The sequence below is a fragment of the Haliaeetus albicilla genome, chromosome 14 (genome assembly GCF_947461875.1).
Source record: "Haliaeetus albicilla chromosome 14, bHalAlb1.1, whole genome shotgun sequence".
Classification (NCBI taxonomy): Eukaryota; Metazoa; Chordata; class Aves; order Accipitriformes; family Accipitridae; genus Haliaeetus; species Haliaeetus albicilla.
In genome coordinates, this window is record NC_091496.1 from 25609747 (window position 1) to 25630340 (window position 20594).

Genomic DNA, 20594 nt, shown 5'->3' on the forward strand with positions numbered 1-20594 from the left:
TGGCAAGATAGTCTGTAATCCTTGTGAAAGTGGTTGCAGCAGAGAGGCACACCGGCTCGCTCACAAAGCCTTCACCACTTGTCCACCAAAATAAAGCTGATGGAGACCACAGCTTCACCAGCTGAGAACTGAACACTAGTCAGCAGGCTAAGGTGGTGTGTGGAGACTGGAAAAATGAACTCAATCAGCTGTTCACAGACAAGGCGAGGGGGAGGTGGAAAGCATGAAACCCCATGAGAAGTAAGGCAAAATGATGGAAGCAGAAAAGAAAGGCTGAAAGATTTTACAAAGGAATATTCAATGAAAGGTAGAAAAAGGAAAAGCCTGGGAATGTTTTTGTAATAGAACAGGAATTGTTTGTTTGCAGGACTCATCAAGATGAGCCAGGAGAGCCCATGGATTGCTTGCATGCAGTCATGTTCATACAGAGCGATGTGTGCATCCAAGTAAAGCATGAGCAAATCTGAAGAACTTTGGGCTTCAGAGGTTTGTCATTTTCTGGCCATCGGGAAGCCCTTTTGGGGGGGTCTTTTCAAATGAAAATGTGAACAGTTGGAGGAAGGAGTCTAGACATGAGGAAAAGGACCCAGGTAGCTGGTCCACATATTGGAACTATGTGCAAGACATTAATACCAAACAGCATTATCTGCATTCTTGACTAGACAGCCATAAAATATTTATGGATCCAGAAAACAGGTCCATTAATAGAAGCTGAATATGTGGTCATGACAGGGCATTTGCTTAGATGCTTTCATAGTAGTTGTCTCTAAATCTGTCAACAATAACCTGGAAAGACACTGAGCACTCTGCTGGGTACCTTCTTTTTCTTCAAAAGTGTTAAGATATCATGCCTGAACAAGCCAAGATTGGACCTTAGATTTCTGTCTGTTGAGAATAGCTTGCACTGCCATCAATATTGTTGTGTGGTGAGAAACAGCCTGCAAGTATTCCAACTGAAACTAAAAAAAAAATAATAAGGCTAGGTCCCTCAATATTACTTGGTGAAAGATTTTAAGACACAAATAGGGAAAAATCTACCAGTGCTGCATCATAGCATTTTTACCAGAGCCCTTGTAAATCAAGCCTTGATTATTCTTTCATTTTATATTGAAGGGCGCTGCCACTTGGACATTAGCCATACTTTTCACTTCAGCAACCTGTCTGTGGCTGAATTACTGTCAAAACCTTAAATGTGCCAAAGGACTTTTCTCCCCATCAGTTTTCCTTACGAGATCTTCCACAGTCTGTGTAGAAAGCCTTTGCCCAGCAGAGGCAATGACAACCTTGAACAGGGCAACAAATAGTCAGCGTGGTGTTTTCACTTACAAACATCCCAGAAAATGTGTGGCCAGGATGATGGAAAAGGGCAGGATCATCCTAGCTTCCCCAAGCCCCAGAAGGAGGCAGGGTCCTGGTTATGGTGGAGAGAGAAAGGCTAGGGCTTACATTCCCAAATGGAAGAAACTGCAGCAAGCCCATGGCAGGGAGCACCTTTTCAGGACAAGAGAAATCTTGCTAGATGTGGAAGTCCTGTCCATGGCTGGCGTACAGTCCTCAGTCACTTTGCTTGTGAGAGATCAGGGTGTGCTACTGTACCGACTCTCTCCCAGTAGCTGCAGGACTGTACTCCGTAGTGTTGTGACGGTGGTTCTTTTATTTGGGTGTTGATACCTTACAGGCAGGTCAGCACACCTGAACTGACCTTCCCACGGTCAAAATATGGATTTTCTGGAGGGTATCAGTCCGAACTAGAAACAACTGTGAACTGGAGGGACAAATAATGACTAAATGGTTGATATTCTGTCTGTTGGACCCTAGGAAAAAACCCAACAGCCTGGGCTGGAGCAGCACTGAAGATGGTATGCCGGACACAAAGTGTGGTAATTGCGGCATTGTCGAGACAGCCTCCACTCCAGACTGGCTCCTGTGGAGCAACAGATCACTCATCAAAATGACTTGCATCTCTACTGAATTTTAATTAACAAAAGTGTGAGGAGCAGGTGTTAACTTCTTTTATAGACTCATTATAGTCCCTCAGACTCCCTAGGCACAGTTAGATATAGTTACCGAATGTTTAGAAGTTCCTGATTTTGACCCTTTTTGTCTCATTTACAGACTTGTATTTGTAGCAGGTATTTATTCATATTAATTTAAGGATATTGCTTTGATGCCAGGCATTCAAACCCCAGGAGCTGCAGAACAAGTCCATCAACAGGACTTCAGTGGGGAAGGATGCTGTTTCTGTCTGCAGCTAACTTTTGGAGAGATTGATAGCTCCATCCCACCTCCAGCTCAGCATTTGCCTTTCCCCTCTATGTCTTCAGGGATGCTACCATTCACCTACTGGCATAGCTGCTATCTAGCAGCTGCCCAACCCAAACCGTCTGAAATTGCCCAGGTTAGTATGCACACTTTAATTAACAGAGGTCTCTTCTAGCTTGTATTGTTTTGAATGAAATGATTTAGAGATCAAATACATGAGCAGCTATAAACCACCAAGTAACAAGGCAGTAATGTCAGGGGCGGTTTTGTGTGCGTGATGTGTGGAGAGATGCTCAGAGCAGTAAATTCTTCTTCATAGAGCCAAAATAGGGTATGTGACCAAGGTGTTTGGCTCAGTTTTTTAACACTTATTCGATGCTTTCACTGCATAGTAAAGTCAGCCATCCACTTCTAGTACAGGCATAAGTGCTAGAAGCTGGAGCTCTCAGGTACCAACCAGGTACCTATCTCTGATCTGGCTTCTAAACCTGAAAGAGAATCTCTATTATTTTCTAGAGTTAAGTGCCTGTCAGTTTGGCCTTTCTCACAGAAAGAGAGACATTCACCTAGACCACTTGTAAAACCGTACATGGAGATTTGTTCTTCATTTTTCCAAATGAAGGGTCTTGAACCGGCATATCCCGTACTACCATCACATATTCTGCTCACCAGGTTACCTGCAGGGCTGACTTTCCTCTGACCCAGCGCACTGTTAAACAATCAAGGAGCTCCAGGAGCAGATGTTGAGAATGTACCACCCTAGGTCGTACTGGGGAGCATGTCCTGGTGGTGGTGGTGGTGGTGGTGGTGGTGGTGGTGGGCTTGTGATCAAGTTCCTGGCCTAGATGGGCAGAGTGGGGATGTGAAAACATCTTCTACCTGCACAGTGAATCCCACAGCCACTCTTCTGTTGAGCTGACATTCATCTCTCAAAACTTTGGCACCTATCAGACGATTCTGAGCATTACTTCAGGTTCCATGTACACTAAGCAATATTGTAGATGTAATAGACACCTTTAGAGAATAATTCAGATCTTGGTCTTTCTGTGATGAGTACAAAGAAGCCTAGTGTGACCACACTCATAATTAAAATGCCTCAGTTAAATATCTAGTGTTAAGGCGGAATTCAGGTTCTGGTGCCTGCAAATAGATAGTCTCTAGAAGTTGTCATCCTTGACTTCCAGACTGAACTTGACCCAACAGGCATGTTTTGAGTATGTCTGCAGGCTCTGTTGTATGCATTTCATAGCTGAAGGTGTACTATTTTGATAGCTCCATCAGGGCTTCAGTGCTGAACTGTTCTAGAGACCGAGGAGCCATGCAGACAGCCAGCATTACGGGGTTACTAGACCCGGACTCCTTGTTACTGCACAGAAATGACGCAATGTGGAATTTAGGGACCAGTAATGGGTGGAGCAGTAAGACCTGTTATGATTTAACCTTTTACCATGAGCAGTAAATCCCCTTGTATGTATGTATTTTATAATGACTGGGCAGGACACAGTGCACAAAAGATGTTGAAACAGGGTTTTACAGTAGCTAATAGATACCATTTGCTGTCAAGAGAGCTCAACAAAGGCCCTGAGATGAAAAAACCCACCCATCAGTCCACACAAATCATGTTCAAATTGTAATCACTCCAGTAAAAACTTTAGTAGGAGACAACATCACATTATTATATATGAAGATATGACTGTGATTCTCTATTTTAAAGGAAGCCAGTTCTGGGCTAGACCATGCTGGGTGCTGCATTGTCTAATGACTTGCAAGGTCAAGTTTTCAGGTTTAAAGTGCTTTCCGTCCTATTAGGATAAATAGGGATCAGCAGGTTTATTTGAATACGTTGGACGCATTAAAGCTATTATAACTAAAGCCATTGACGATTAACTGTAAACATACAGGATCCTTGCAGCTGGCATGTAGAAGGAAAAACCCTGCAGAAATAGTAAAACTTCTCTGATCTATAAGACAATTTGATTACCATCTGGGGAGGCTGCACAGTCATTATCAGGCAGAGCAGAAACATTACTTTAAGCTCCTTAATCCCAGAGAATCATAATGGAAATATGGAAGTTGATAATGACAAGTACAAAAGAAAAGATAAAAGACGTTTTCAGAACATGGCAAGTGAGAAACTCTGCCAAGTGCAGATCTGGCCTTCAAAACCTGGCAATATCACACAAAATTTACTGACTTTAAAGGGCTCCTGATGACTTTAATTTTGCCCACTTGATCTGTAGTGAGCTCTTCAGAACTGCCCTGACTTCGCCAAAAGGTGTCTAAAGCCTTTTGATTCTTCACTCAAGGATTTTAGTTCTGCAGTCTTGTCTTCACCCAGAACCCAGCAGCACTGGGGCAGGCGGTGCTGGCAGACACTGAGCCAGGCACTGGCTGTTTTAACTGCATTGCCTCTCACTGCTCAAGACAGATAAAAAAGAATCACAATATTGAACACACTATCTGCCATAGAAATTTTGTCCCCATAATGAGGTATATGAAGGAAATGCCTACTGAAGTGACTGTGTGAATGCAGCTCATTTCACTCTGTTAGGCGGGAGCATGCAGAGAAGATCCCTCCCTTTATTTCATGCAAGCAAGCAGTGGGGAAAAAGTTTGTCACAAGTTGAGAAAACCCCCCATTATCTGAGATTCAGATGAAAGGGACTGAATTCTGCTCCTCATTAGAGCAGTTCAATTCTAGAGGAAATCAAGGAGGTGCTGGGTAGGTGCTGTGTTTCACCAAGATCTCAGTTCAGATTTTATTTAAACATACACTTTATCTTCAGTTCAGTGCTACTTAACAGGGTATACCTTGCCAAGGCTGTTGAACATGTTTGAGGGATTGCAAGAAGGGCTGCCCACAGCTGCTGAGGAGCTGGCCAAGCAGCCAGATGAATGAACCTAGAAAAGGGAGAAGCCCATCGCAGTAGAAACTGGTGCTGCAGCAGCCCCTGTTGTGACCCTGCGGGCCCATCTTGCCCATTCAAGTTAATGACTTGAGCAGTTTCCGAGGTCACTTGGTTCTAGGTCCTGGCCTAGGCTGACACATGTAACACTATTTCTAGTACCACCAAACCACAGGCGAGTAAGGCTAAAACGCATAGCATCTTTCTACTGTGTAGTCAGGTCTTTTTTGTTCCATAGATAGAGTGAAGGTACCAGTAAATACTGCAGGATATGTACCAGCACCAATACATAGGTATGCCTGCATTATACACTGACTGTTCTGGTGTTTTGAAGGTTTACACAGGCGAAGATGGCAGTGGAGTTTGAAAGATGGAGTTTGGCTCAGTAAAGGCAAGCTCCATGAAGAGCTAAGTGCTAGTGCACGCTAAGTACTTACCATAACATGGCTGTTTTAAATTCATCAGAGAAAATCACTGCCCTAGAGAGGAGCCTTGCTCTACCCCTGCTGCAATCAGTAGATCTTTTGCTGTTGGAATTGACAAAAACATTAAGATAATAACATTGATATTTTGAAGATTCAGCCTGAATGTGGAACAAACATCTCTCAGATTTCCAAAAGTTGCTTCTACGATGAAACAGCAACTTCTCAGGTCACCTGAAAGAAAGGCTGATGTGGAGTAGAGCAGGTACAGATAGTCATAACAGTGAGGTAAAACAACCCAGATGCAAGGCTAGCAGGCAAACAAAAAGGTAAGACTATATTTTTCATGTGAGTCTACAGAGGCTTGTTTAGCAGTTTGACTCGATGCCAAATAGCTCACTGCACCTCTAAAAAATTGCTTTACTCTAAAAAAGTAATCTGAAAGATCCCTGGACTGCAGTCAACTTAATATCACACATATCTGCATCTTCAAAGCATTCTCTTTGGCTCAGCATAGCAACAGAAGCATAACTATTAGTGGTTATTTCAAACTTGAGGTAATTGGATGCCCCACTACCCCACCCACTAAGCAAATAAATTGACTTTGATGTCCCTTTAATACGTCACAGAAGAGAAAAATAAAGGCCTTATATTTAACTGTGTGAAAGATATTATTCTGAAGATTAACATTTTCAAATGAATACTAAGTGTAAAAATAGTATTCGTAGTCCATTCTTTCAGCTCCTAGCTATATTTGTAATATAGCATCTCTGATGACAAAGCTGATTTGTCAAGGCATTTCCCTACAAACAGGGAAATCTTTTTTATTATAGCCAATTATTCCAAAGATACTCACTGAGATGGACTTGATCATGGTGGCCATCTACCCTGCAAGGCTCAAACCTGAATCACTGTTCAACATCTGTGGAGTTACACGAGAGATGAGGAGTTATAACTCATTGGACACTGGTACATCATACTGCAGCTTCACCTAAAGGTTAAAGGGATGCAATAATAGCTGACATTACTGCTCTGTATGTCAGAGTATTTATTTTTTTGCAGCACAGTTCCAGTCTCTCTACCTGTAGCTTAAAGTATACCCTGGCTCCACTCTAAACTCCATGTGCTGCTGGGCAGGCTTGAGCAGGAAAACAACACTTCTCGCTGTACTTGTTCCCCAGCCTGATCATTTCAATCCTACCACCAATTCCAGGGCCATTCATGTCTGTATTAGGAGGTGGAAGTCACCTTGACAGTTAGGTCCTTTGCTATTTTAATGGTAAGTAATGGGACTAAGGTAAATATATGGGGGTAAAAAGTCCTACATTATGAATCAGCCTTAATGTAGTAGGAACACTTCAATGCTTATTCAGGCAAAATGTCACAGCTGATGTGATAATTCTAGAGTAAACCATTGACTGCAACATGTGCTCTCACTGGAATTCAAACATGGTAATTCTTTTATTGTCATAATCTGTAAATGTTAATGTGTATAAGCAAGCGATGCTTCTATGTCAATCTCAACTCTCTTCTTTCACATACCTAGAGATGCTAGATATATCTTAAATAATGAAAAATGTACCTTGGTACCTGTTTTAGTCTGCATTCCCCTTGTTTTTTCCCAAGATTACATGGATTGTATATGGTGTTAGAAAAAACTTATATAACTCATTTAAATAAAGATCAATTTGCAAATTGTACCAATGACTTTGTACAGACATATGTGTGTACATGGACATGTAAAAAATAGAAAACACACAAGAAAATTTCCACTCGATACTTTTGAAAAATATTAAGATTTGGAAAACATTAAGACATCTGGGCGTACAGCACATGTAAACCATTTTGTGGTGAAACCAGAAGTGATGAATTGCACATTTGCTGGTATCAGTACAGTATAACAAAGTCAGCTCTTTCCTTTTCATCAATATAGCTGATGCTTCAGTAATAGGCTTTGATTAAAAAAAACCCCAAACATAAAAACCCAGTTCATGCCTTAAAAACATTTGTGTACAGAACAATAACAGTAACAGCATGTGGATTTAAATGAGCTACAAAAAAAATCTTAACAGAAGCAGAGTTGTAATACACCGATCATTGATCATCTTAATACCAAAGACATCTGGCTGCATTTTGCATCTACTAATATTAATGATGTGATTTAAAATCCTTCAGCTTTAAGGTTGCGCAGCCCTGGAATTCCAGACCCAAGATTATATATTATATCATTTACATACAATTATATTCCTTAGATAATCATTTTGCTCAAAACCAAATGCTGACATTTTCAGTATTTATGTACAGCTCCTGACCCGTCTTTCATGTAAAGCTCCATGCCAGGAAAAACCTTACACAGAAATTCAGGGACATTGACTGTAAGAACAGCAGCAGCATATTATACAGTAACAGATAATCACACTGTCTCACTAAATGTAATGACATTGTCTAAATTAGGAGCTTTGTCAATATACTGAAAAGTCTCCTAAATTAGATACACCAGATCTTCTTTTTGAGGATCCTCTTATCACCTACGGAAGCCAAACTCCATACTGAGTGACAATTTCCCATCATACCTCTACATATCTTATCTGAAGGAGCAAGAATTCACAAAACTTTAGCTGGGGATACAGACTATGTTGAGTTTAAGGATCTCTGGCAAATCCTAAATGTGGTGCCATGAATGTCTAGCCCTACATCTATATAGGGCAGCCCCTCTGTGTGCTACTAAGGCCAGTAAGATGGTGATTAGTTCTGTGCTATAATTCATTTATTCCCTGACATTGCTTGCATCTTCCTTTCCCAAAGGCAGTAGAAGCTAGTGGAGGATTATATGTAAAATTGTGAAGGGGGAAGCATGCCACAGAGCTCGGTGGATCCTTCGTTAAGCTCGTACTTACCTGGTTCTGACTCCCTTCTCCAGTGCGTGGTGGGAGAGAGTGGTGCCTTGCTTGCCTGCTCCATGACTGGATTCGTAAAAATCCTTATCTGGATAATTTGTAGGGAGAACAGTCTTATGGGGTGCCATTAACCCATCATCCAGCTCTAAGCCTGGACCGTGCTTGGTTTCCCATCAGGGCACCGCAACTGTGAACGAGCGTGCTGCCAACGCTGTGGCAGGGGATCAGTGGACTGTGGTGGTAAAGCCTCTCCCTGGGGTTCCACCCAGAGTCGGTCTGCAAACACCGGTGATGTAGCTGGGCTACAGCATGAAACTGGCATTCAGAGAAGGTCTTGTCTCTGCCAAGCATGAGATGCAGGCAGTATATCCTGCTCCCATCACATCACATGCGCCTTATGACAAATTAAAAACCAGATCCCAAAGTTCTTATGTGTGCTTGCAAAGGGGATTTTTCTTCTGTTTGTGGTACTGGCTTCACACATGGGCAAGTATTTTACAAAAAAATCATAAAAGAAATGGCACTTCCATGCAGGGAGAATACCTGTTTGGCTTACAGGTCAAGGTAGACACTGAAGTACATATCTAAGCAGTCTTCTTGCATATGGCCAGTCTCCTAAACTGGGACCATAAATAAGGTTATGTTAACATATTCACTATATTTACATGTTACATCAAGACAGTTATAATCAGTCTCAAGTCTAAGTAATCTACCCCTATATTAGCTTTAGAACATGCAAAAAATAGAGTAGACATCTGTTCCATCTAAGATACAAAGAAGGGGTGTGTTTTCACTAAAAACACTAGAGTTCAAAACTTGACATCATCAGTAAATTGCTAATAGACGTTTTCAAGTTGTATAAACCAAGTGTCTAAATAGAAAAGGTTTGACATTGAAGGGGAACCCATCCACAGAAAATAAAACTCTTTAAAATGGAATGTAGCCAGTTTCTAAATACATTCAAATATTACAGTGTCTCTATAAATAGAAAACTAGATAGTGCTGAAGAGCTAAAGCAGTCCTTTCCAAATCATTCAAGTGTATATATTTCTCTCTCTTTACTATCATTAATACACAGTTGCTTGAGCTACAGCTGTTCTAGCCTTTGGCAACAGTTCAAGTAACTTCCCCTCTCCTCTCCTTTGCAACCCTACATCTTCCATTTTGACACCACAGAGTTGCCAGGGCATATCTTGATTTCATAAAGTTTTAGGAAAAATGCCACATGTCCCAGACTCTGTTGGGGTGTGTGCAGCCAACCGAGGAAGCATGTCATAAATTCACCATGGTCCTTCAATTGTCACTCAGGTAGTGGCACATCTCTAGGCCCAACATTATATCCAAGAGAGGCTATGTGCTGACAAGCTCCCTCTTACTTGCACAGAGCCTGCTGAGAAGGATTTCAGAATAAACTTGATTTATTGGGCCTCGGACATGATATGGGGACTGAGAATTTGTTGCATAGTCCTGCAGTTGTGATGGCTTGCTTTGACTGCCAAGATATTTCCCCAGTGTATAGTGCCTTGATAACGTCATTGTTATGTGCGGACTTTCTTCAGAGGGATTGGATTTCACCACCTGCAAAAGAAGTGACATATGTGAGTGCTTTCTGCCTGCACCTAGAAAGACACAGAGCTGTGTGTACAAAAATGCTGAGACACTTCTCCACAAAGCAGGTCCTGATACTCTTACGTTGAGCTGCAAGTTGCTCGCGAACAGTATTTTAGTGGGCCAACTTGCTATGGTACATACTAATTGAAATGCAAGATCTTATTCACTTAAGCCTTGAAATCTAAATGTACAGGCCCATTACACTCAGTTGGCTGATTCTGTAATGCCTTCATATATTAGACTTTGTTCTCTTCATTAAGGGCAATTTATCTGAACAACAAAATTCATACTTAACAGCTCGTCTGTATTTTTGCCATGGGAAAAAATAAACTCAGGACAGCCCTGACTTGCAGGAAGGTTTAAATCCTGCTCTGATCCCAAGCACTTGAGGAACATGCTGTGTCTCAGCTGTGAGCCCTGCAAGAATGTCTCACTCTCAGGTCTTGATGCAAACCTGGCCCAGCTCCACATTGAGATGAAAACACTCATGTGTCATGTTTCTCCAAGAAGGGAATTAAGGTGCAATTTAACATCTCTCTCCCTGGGGCATCACACTGACATAACCACAATGTGGTTCAGCAACTTAGTGCAGAAGAATGCTCTTCCTTGGCCCCCCAAATATGTATAAAGCTCTGGGATTATCATGTTTAATTTGTATGGAATAAACAAATACCCATGGACTAACGAGAGAGAAAGTGAAAGGTTGTCAGAGCCTAATGACTGGTGGGGTGGTCTCCTGTGAGATGCTGAAGGTCTCGTCTCAGTGAACACACAGTCACTGATGAATAATGAAGCAACTTCAAGAGAGACAAAACCTCAAAACCTTGCGCAGATGCAGGACAGAGGACCCCAACCCAGGCGTTGGCAAAGCCAGACAAAGCAGAAAAGAGGCCAAGTGGTTAACTTATTTTTAAAAGAGTAAATACATGCTGACTTGATAGCTCTGATACCCATCACTTTTCCTGCTATATCAATCACAGCAGACCCTTGAAAAGCAGACTTCATTTATTAATGCTTATATTTATGCAGAAGCATATTAGCTTTTCAAAAATATAATGTATATTTACTGTCACTGAACAGCCAATCAGAAACAATGTTTATACATAGTGCAGCTCATAATGAAGCAGCTCATACAAAATTAAATGTGAGTGAAGGAATAACATGTGCAAAGGCTTGAAAGACTGGGCAGAGAAGCTATGAAGGAGCTGGCTGAACTAAAAAAAGACCAGGAATTATCCATGTAGAAAATTAATATATCCTCTGATCAATTTGATACAGCTAAGCCAAGGGCTGTTATTTGTTTTCAGGCAATTACTGGAGGTTCATTTTTCTAAATTAGTGCCTTAGATCTTACAGCTATTTCAAAACGATGCCACCTTGAACCAGTCACCCAAACTGCATTCCTGTTAGGCATAATCTCCCAGGAATGCAATCTAATGTTCATCCAGCAGCCAGCCACTGATTAAGATACCAAAATCCCAAGGTTGCTAGTTTTTATGTTGTGACTATGATTTCATTGCCATTAAACTAGGAAATAAATCTGAATTAAAAAATAGGTTCCATAGAGGTCTTTATAACTGCTGGCCAATCTACATCTCCATAAGCATTTGTGAAGAATGACATAATTGAAAAATCAAGTTTGCATGTGTGCACAGAACTAGAAGTATGTTTGGGCAGAAAGTGCCAGAGTTATGCAAGATTTTTTGTCCCAGATCAACATATTCCCTTTGTGAGTCCAGATCCCTTGGCAATCTGAGAGAAGATTGTGGGGTCTACAGAGCTGTGGACTTCTATGCTATCTGGGAGACCTGAGGCCCTCTGATGTGCATTGGTGGGAATTCAAATAATTTATCAGAACAATCAGGGGAAATAGCTTTCTGTTTGGCCAGCTAATGAGAACTAAATGCGAACTGCTGAATGCATTTCAGTTCTTGTTTTCTGACTGCACAGAATGGCCAGCCCTCTGTTCTCGCATGGCCGTGCTTTAGCTCAGGTGGCATTTACAGAAGGATGCTGTCTTCCTGGAGTTTAGGAGGTCATTTTTTAAGAGAAAGAAAGTGAAAGTACAAAGCAGTAGATTTAATCCATCTCATCTGTTCTCTTAAAACATGAAAAGCGCTGGGGTTTTACACAGTGTTCTTGGCTTCGTCCTTGGAGGCAAAATGCCATTTTCCTAGCACAAACTGCTTCAGCACCTGATGAAACTCCATTTGCCAGGTTGCAGAAATAAACTGATGACGAAACTGTTAAAACTAACGAGGTATCAAAAGCATTCAAGGACTTTCTTTTTGCTTTCCTCAAGGATCAGGTCTGGGTTTTGGTGGCTGATAGATTCTCCTGGGCACATCTATGCCTCTTTCAGGTGCAACAACCTCTTAAGCCTCATTAACAAGAGCTCTGTGAGCCTTGTTCTCCCCCGATCCTCCCTAGAAACACATACTCTCTGTTGAGATTCCTCCGGCAGAGAAACAAGGCCAAATCTGCACATGAGCTCATACAAAATGATGGAGGAGTGCATGAAAAATGCTGATGACCGATCACGCCCTGCTGTTTTCCACCCAATTCCATACCAAGCATCTGAAATATTTCACTTTGAAGGTCTCTGTTTCGCTCAAAAGCTCTGTGGAAATGGTGAGCATCAGCAATGACCCACGAAGACACCAACATCTGGGTTCTAGACAAAAAAGGGTCAATACAGCCATTTGGGTGAAATGGGGGGAGGCATTTACTCCATGGGACTATTTATCCATCGCATAAATATCTGCTCTGTGACCTACTCCCTCTTTTCCAGCTCCATTTGGACTCAGCTGCGTTCGTGCCTCTCTCACGTACTGAGCAGAGTAGATTAAAGGATCGGTTAACTAACCACGCCTGCTGTGTTTGGTCCCAAAGCAGGACAGAGGCCATGGCAATGGGCCGAAAACATGTGAGCTGCTGAGGAGCCTGACGTGGAAACCAGCTGTGAGGTTGACACACAGCACGTGAGGTCAGACGGGTCTGACAACGCTCCCAAACCTCTGCTCAGTCCCAGTGAGCCTCATACTGGAGCAGAAGCCCAACCAGTGGCAGGTGATTGCCTCCCCACTCTCTTTTGGGAACGCATTTGTTGTCCAGCAGACTGTCTCTGATATTATATCTCTGTGATATTTAAGGAGAAAAATCAAAGCCTTACAGTTATTCCGGTTTTTATTCTGCTTTATGCAAAGGTGACTGCTGTGGCTGAAAGAATTAAATATAATCCACTGGCTACAAGAAAAAAGTTAGGCTTGCTATGCTAGTCCTTGGCCAGCAGACACCACAAGGACATGCCAGAGCCTATGCTTGAATTCAGTCATCACGACTGAATTTCAGTTTGTTTGTTTGTTTTAAACTACTCCTAGGTTTAATTAGCCACAGTATATTTTGTTTTCCAGTGTATACTGTGGGTGTCTGATGAAGGAAACCTTATTTTTAGGTCTTTGCTTCTTTCGGATCTTTTAGAAAAATATATCATAGCTATCCTGACATTTCTTCACAGCAAAAGTTAGTGCTTCCACTTTATTCCTGGTGTCATGGCCCACCTTTGCACCTGTGAAGCTCTGTGGAGCTCCTGTGTTAACCCTGCACACGTCCAGGTCCTGGGAACAGGTCTGGCCAAGAGTGAGGCTTACAGAAAAATAGGCATGACTTGGCAAAATAAGCAAATGGATTTTATCCTTCTCTTGAGAGGTTCAGAAAACATTTGGTGGTCTCTCTTATTTGAAGTAATTTGTTTTGGCAGAAAACAAATTCCTAAATTCATGCTGGAAAAATGCTAGCATTTCACTTGCATGGGTGATAGTCTTTTTTAATATTTGTGCACTTTTGATAACGGTAAGAAAAAAAGTTCTAGGGTTTTCGCCATAAGAATTAACTTGTGGAGTTCTGTCTTCTAAATGATACAAATTGCTTGTGTCATTATTCTAGTCATTAACCAAACTCTTGAGATTTCTTCCAACTAGTAGCTTTTTACTGGCTCAAAGCCTCCAGCTGACTGTGAAACAGCATAAATTCATTAACTCTTGGTTTCAAAGAGACTTATTTCATTGCATCCTTTTTTTTCCTCCAGTTTTAACTTTTTGGTAACCATTTCTTTTCATTCTATATTACATTCTGTGAAAGAACTTACATGTGTCCTCTCTCCTTTGATCACTCAGAGGAAATGCAATCTTCCTGAAAGATATGACAGTTCAAGTTTTATGGTCCTAAACAGATTTTAATGGAATAAATTGTGGTAGTTTCCTAGTCTTTTGTTAAACAGACAACCCAGATTCGGTTCATAAGAATGAAGATCCTTGTAGCATCACATGCAATTTCTTACTGTGCTAAACATGACTTTATCTATAGAAGTAGCAGAAGGCTTCTCTGCCCTTACATCTGGCAATGAATTGAGGCATGGGGTTACTGATGATGTCTGAGTGCATGATTCCAGTTCTCACTGAAGAAATATTTTTTACTGGGAATCAGGAGCTAAGCACCTGGAAAGATAGGAGCCTACTTTATTCCTCAAAGCTTTTTCTGGTTTCCAAAGGGAGTAATGTAATATTCATGGCTCTTCTTTAGGGCAATGAATGACACGTTTGGATTCTCAGCAGACTGACCACTCATAACAGGAACCTAGGAACTGGCATTTTATACCAACAAGTTGGTGGCATGGGTATGAGGAAGGACTTGGTTGGAAGCTACAGGAATAGTCTGGTGGTGAGAGTTCTTTAACTTTCATATGCAAAATTACTGTCATCAGCCTTATGGCAGAGGGTACCTGCTTACTTGACTACTCAGAAATTATACTCTGTTTTCATTCAGGGTTGCCTGCACCAAACTAGGGGTGCACTTCTTCATTTGCTATACATAAGGTACAAGAAAATCAAAACTAAAACAGATCCCTCCTTTGCTGATGGGGAATAGCACTCACTATAAAAAGACATACCACATACTCAAAATACATCTTAAAGGAAACCAGAAAAACTTTAAATATCGTGTTTTTCAAACTCTTTACTTTCACTGGTTTGGCAGCCTCTGGGCTGATTTTGTGCCTAGATATAATAATGTGTTTGCTTATTCATTTTTTTATTTAATCCATGGGCTCCTCTCATTTGTAATATATTTTGAAGATTCCTTGCCAGAACTTTGAAAGAAGAGAAGGATATGTTCTCAACTGCCCTACTCACATATTTTGCCATGTCCCCGTTTCACCAGTCCAGTAGTTAGAAAACAGAAGACAGAATTTCTATAGATTTCAGACAAAAAAGAAACCAGAATTATGGGCGTGAGTGAGAACAAGAGACTTATGCTTCTGTTTGTATAGTCGGTCACTGTAACTACCCCAGATAACTCTCTCTCAGACATACAACAACATATACAGCACTAAGGTTGGTCTTTCAATTTTAAGCTCCATTTTAAATGTACCTATGGTTCGATGGGATTCTGCTGAGCTGCTTAGTTAGGAACGCTTCATACAAAAAACCTGTGAGACTGAGGTATGGCAAAAAGATAAACTGAGTCCATGCGGAAGCAGTAGGAATATGTAACGCACAGCAAATAATATAAGAACCTGGAAACGGTGCAACATCCTTCTACAGGGGTTACCTTTGCAGAAGAGCATGCTTGTTTTTATTTCAAGGAATCACCACTACAGCAGTTCGGCCCATCTTCCGGCAGCGTTGCACTCTGAGCGGCGAGGGACAAGTGCTGCCATACAAACTGCTATCTCCATTGATTTTATTCAGGCCTAACTTTGAGTCACGTATGTGAACCTTGTTGCATACCTTCTAAGCACCCGACAGTTAAAATCTCTCTTAAATACCTGGGAATGATACAAGTGTAAACTATTACCTCATGGAAATGGCAGCCACACTTCCCTTGCAGGAATTCTTTGTAACGTCCCATGGTGATGACAAAGGTGTCAACAACTTCATAGCCGAAATTTTTTGCTGTATCCAGAAGAATCAAGTTTTCATTCCATAAGTTTTGCACTTCTGCCTGCATTCCAGATAAAATATTGCAATGTCTTGTCAGAAGGACTGTTTAAAGGTTATTGTATGGAAATGAATAGCAAAACTGCATTTTGAATAAAGCAATTATGTTACACTCCAGACATGAATTACTATAAATTCAATCTTGAAAATAGCTATTACTCCAAGACTGTTGTAGACTTCTGCAGAACTTATAATTAATTTTCAGTAGTTGTGCAGCTTCCTTCATAGGAAGATTTCAATGTTGTTTAAAATATAATTACTGGGTAACTTTTTAATATGTATTTAGCCTATATGAGGTGTAATTCAGAAAAAAAAAAATCTATTATAAAGTTGTCTGCAACAAATGGTGAAATTGTTCCTGTAAAGAAAAATTCAGCTTCAAATCAAAGTCATTGAGACTGTTGATTAAAAAGGAGTATAGGGCTATGGGTATTTTAGAAACGGTTATACTGAAGAACAGATTATTCTCAGTATTCTCAGGATACTGCAGGAAGGCCAGGAACAGAAAAAAGGTTAGCCATAAATCTGGTAAGGCGGTGGATTTGATACTGCAGACAGAAGGGCTTTAAGAGTAGCTGGGGTAATCCAGAAGTCCAGAGCACCCAAACCACATGGGTAATTTGGCATATGATTCCAATATTGAAAGGGAAAAGAATGTCAGTTATGCACTGTAGTTGATTTCTGGAGTTTTATAAATTTACTGGATGAGAAACAGAAAAAGGTAGTCCTGGGAAGCCTTTAATACTCTTTCTATGCTTTCCTCACCTACCTTCGATCAAAGTTCTGCTGCTTCGTCCTAGGACTAAACTCTGCTGAAAGCTATGGCAGGAGCTACAACAACTCATACTGATGGCATCATCTTGATGCCAACGATTTCCCTACTGTATCCTAATTTGGTCATCCGGATAAATTAAGGAAATGGTTGGAATCAGTAAGAAGACATTCAGTAGAGACAAAGCAGATAGTACTAACTTAGAAAAAATGGGCAAAATCTGACAGGGCAGCCTCCACAGTGAAAAGAAGGGTGCGAGCAGCAGTAAGTCATACACTGAATATAGCAGTGTGTTATGGCTGCAAAAAGACATTGGCGCCAGTCCCCAGTGTGATAGGAGTGCTGTACGTAAACTGTGAAAGCTAATAATTTTCTCTTTTCAACACCTGTGAATAGCTGGAGCACTGGTAGGCATCATTTACTCCGTTCTGCCCTCCGGCGCTTCCCAGCCCCGTCTCATCCGCGCATTTTATATGTGTTCAATAGAGAACTACCGCCCAAATTGTAAATAAAAATATTGAATTGAATGAGTTACAGAGCACATTGAAATGAGCCCATCTGTTACTCTGAGAGTCTTGGATATGATTTAAACTGACTGTAACATCCGATTAATATACAAATAACAGGCTGGATTCACCGGTCCATTCCAGCTGCTCTGTAATGTTCTGGCTTCATAGGTTGGTTTAGATAGATTTATGGAGAGCCGTGCAGTGCAGCCAGACCAGTGAATCTGATCCGGCAGTAACCATGGAGGAAGCCTGGGGAGGGCCTGTGCTTGACGTGGTACATGGAGCAATCTGCCTATCCCCAGCTCGATTTCTCAACTTTGGCAGCAGGCTTAATATTGGAGCTTCTTCTGGTTCTTGGGATGGCTGATTGAGCGCGGCGTCTTGAACAGTGCTCTGATTGCGGTGGAATCCACAAAATAAGGCAAATTAGTTTGAATCCGTATTAGCAAGCAGTATGAGCAAAGGCAAACACTAATTCTTCTTTGATCCACCTAAAGCTTGCTCAGCAGAGGTTGTAACATATTTTGACCAGACAGCAAAATTATTGCTGAAATGACAAGTCTTCCGTGAAAATGCATTCTAAATGTACTGTAGCTTACCTGTGACAGAGAATGTATTCCATCCACTGGGAGGTGAAAGCCCATCCCTATGGATTTGATAATTACCAGGATATTTGATAGATTTTCCCTGTTTAGCGAATGAAAAAAAAAAAGGACACACATTTTACTTATCAGACACATCAAAAGACATTGCATTTTTATTTTTTTAAAGTCACTTAAGTGCACACCCATGAGAAAACAAATGAAATGTTTGTGTTTAAAAATTTTTGTCAAGTTGTTTCTCATAATTTATCATATCAAGATTTGGAATAACACCAAGTACATAACATTACCTGTTCAACACCTTTTGGATAATTTGCAGGTGATTGGAATTAAGCCACTGAACGCCACCTACAATTAATACGGTCTGGTCTGTGTTCTCCAGGGGACGTGATCTGAAACCCAGAAAGGAAAAACAACACATGTTGCCTTAAAACAGATGGCAAACATTTTAACTGCACTGCACTGCATTTCAGTGAACTGTATCTGGCATCCTGATCAGAGGCCTGATGTAATTTTCTACTATTTTTCAACCACACAATACGGTCTGCACACATTATGTTTAATTGTTTATGGACTTTAATTGTAAAATGTGTTAAACACATTTGTGAATAGAATGAGAATACAAACAAGCCAGCAATAGAGTTTGTACAGTACCTCTGCAGCAGTTGTTCTAGTGCTTTTTCAAAAGTCGGTCTCTGGTTTGCGTTCATCCAAAACTGGGGGTAGTAGGAGTAACTGATAAATGTTTTCCCCTCATTGATATTATGATAACATTTAACATCATGAGTCTTTTGCCATTCCTGAAGAGTCTTATTCACCCTTTCTATTAGATAGTACATCATCCCTCTGTTAGTTGAGTCACCTATAAAAAGAATCTTTGGATGGAAAAAAAGGTGTGACTTAGAAGTTGTACATTCCAAAAACCAAAAGCGAAGAAAAGAATACAGCTACTTTGCAGGTTTTTAAACACTTCTTATAATGTTCAAGAAATATCTCTGTGAGCTGCCAGTTCTCTAGCCCTGACATCTCAATACTAAAGTTCTGCTTCAGCAAAATCTGTGTGATCTGATTAACAAAAAGCTACATTATGTGTTTCAAAGACAAAAAGTACAGGTTACAGATGGCTATAGCTGCACAGTTAGCCCTGCATTTTCATCCTTGTTGATAATTTCTTTTGCTTATGTTTATATTTACTTCCAATTGCTAGTACAGAGCCTCTTGTGATTGCTTGCAGTTTCCTGCTTTTGTTCCTCCAGTTTTTCATGTGGCTTGCTCCTACACAGCACATCTTGGTTAATGTCTGTCTTCCATAAATGTGATTCATCAGAATTTACACCAAAGTAACACACACACACACACACACACACATATCAATGGATGCAGCTGCTGCCTTATTTGTAGAGAAATGGTCTTTCTGCAGTTTCAGAGGGGAAAAAAAGGGGAGTTATTCTGGTGGAAGATAATCTGAATAGAGTCCTGGCATGTGTGATGTGACCACCAGGAAGCATCGTGGCCTGAAGGGAGTTAGAAGTGCTGCCAGGATGACAGAAGTACTTCAAATATCAGCAGTCTGCTGGGCTACTCTGAACTTGCAAATGAACGAAGAAGTAAGATTTGGGCTTGCTCCTACTTATTCTGTAGAATCCCCTGACAAATCAAGCATCTCTGTATGTGGAGACCACAAAACTTAACGTGTTTTTTTTTAATGTAACTGCCCTATTTTTAGTGGATAGGACTAGCATTTCCTCCTGCAGAAGAGGACGTGTAAGCAATGACAAGAGTCCAAAGGGGAAGAGAACTCAGGTTCACTGTCATTTGCCAATGAAACTGTGTGCATAGTCGGTTATTACCACAGTCACCTCAGCCAGAAATCCACATAGAGGAGCATAAATGTAAAACTGGGAGTCAGAAACCCCATAGATCCATAACACAGTAACAGCCCAGTTCTCTGCACAGGGTTTCTCCTACCTGCTCTGGCACCCACCCTCTAAGTTGGGTTTTTGTTGTTTGCTTTCTTAATTTGATTTGGGGTTTGATGCTTTACCACTTCCACCTTGAATATTTGGTTATGCAAATAGAATTCAGACTCCACAAGATTACATGTTCAAGAATACATTTCCAAAGCTTCTCTTAGAGATTTCATGTGGTGAAAGCATCTTGGACTCCTCTCATCTATCACATCTCTATTTATCTGTTCCCTTCAGGAATGACACAGTTTTAGGAACTGATTCCAGTTCCCACTATGAACCTATTGTGATTAAAAATAAGCCACAACAGTGTACCAATGATGGTTCCCACAGAGCAGAAGCAGTTTCAGGTGAACATAACCTATCTGGTGGCAGGGCCAAGAATAGGCATGACAATGACTTAAACTTCCCATGCCTTGCCCATCATGGACTGCAGAGAAGCCCTTGATAGATTATGTATAGTAGCAAAGAAATTAAAACAAGCACTAAGCACATAGAGGCTCTTTTACCTCCTGTCCTGGACCTCTCAAAGCTGCTTCATAGAGTAAATTCTTAAACAGCTGCTGTTCATGCTTGTACTGCACAAGCACTCCTCTCACATGCAAGGGGATTTCCAACTCTTTTCACATCGTGTCAGAAGAAACCTCTTT

The 20594-nt window shown here is 41.0% G+C and overlaps 1 protein-coding gene across 6 annotated transcripts in view; it reads right to left on the reverse strand.

Annotated features, from left to right (window-relative positions):
* Positions 1-3773: 3773 nt before the first annotated feature.
* The window catches only part of CPED1 (cadherin like and PC-esterase domain containing 1), a 163352-nt gene continuing 146531 nt past the window's right edge, over positions 3774-20594 (reverse strand). For 4 of the 6 annotated variants that reach the window (XM_069802040.1, XM_069802039.1, XM_069802038.1 and 1 more), the window contains 5 exons: positions 18632-18852; positions 18268-18369; positions 17975-18062; positions 15952-16098; positions 7033-10065 (listed from right to left, as the gene is read on the reverse strand). In XM_069802040.1, coding sequence (XP_069658141.1) covers positions 9838-10065; positions 15952-16098; positions 17975-18062; positions 18268-18369; positions 18632-18852 — 786 coding nt within the window. In that variant the 3' untranslated portion in view covers positions 7033-9837. Of the gene's footprint in view, positions 6513-7032; positions 10066-15951; positions 16099-17974; positions 18063-18267; positions 18370-18631; positions 18853-20594 lie in introns of those variants that run through there. The other 2 variants (XM_069802043.1, XM_069802042.1) reach the window with 2 other exon arrangements.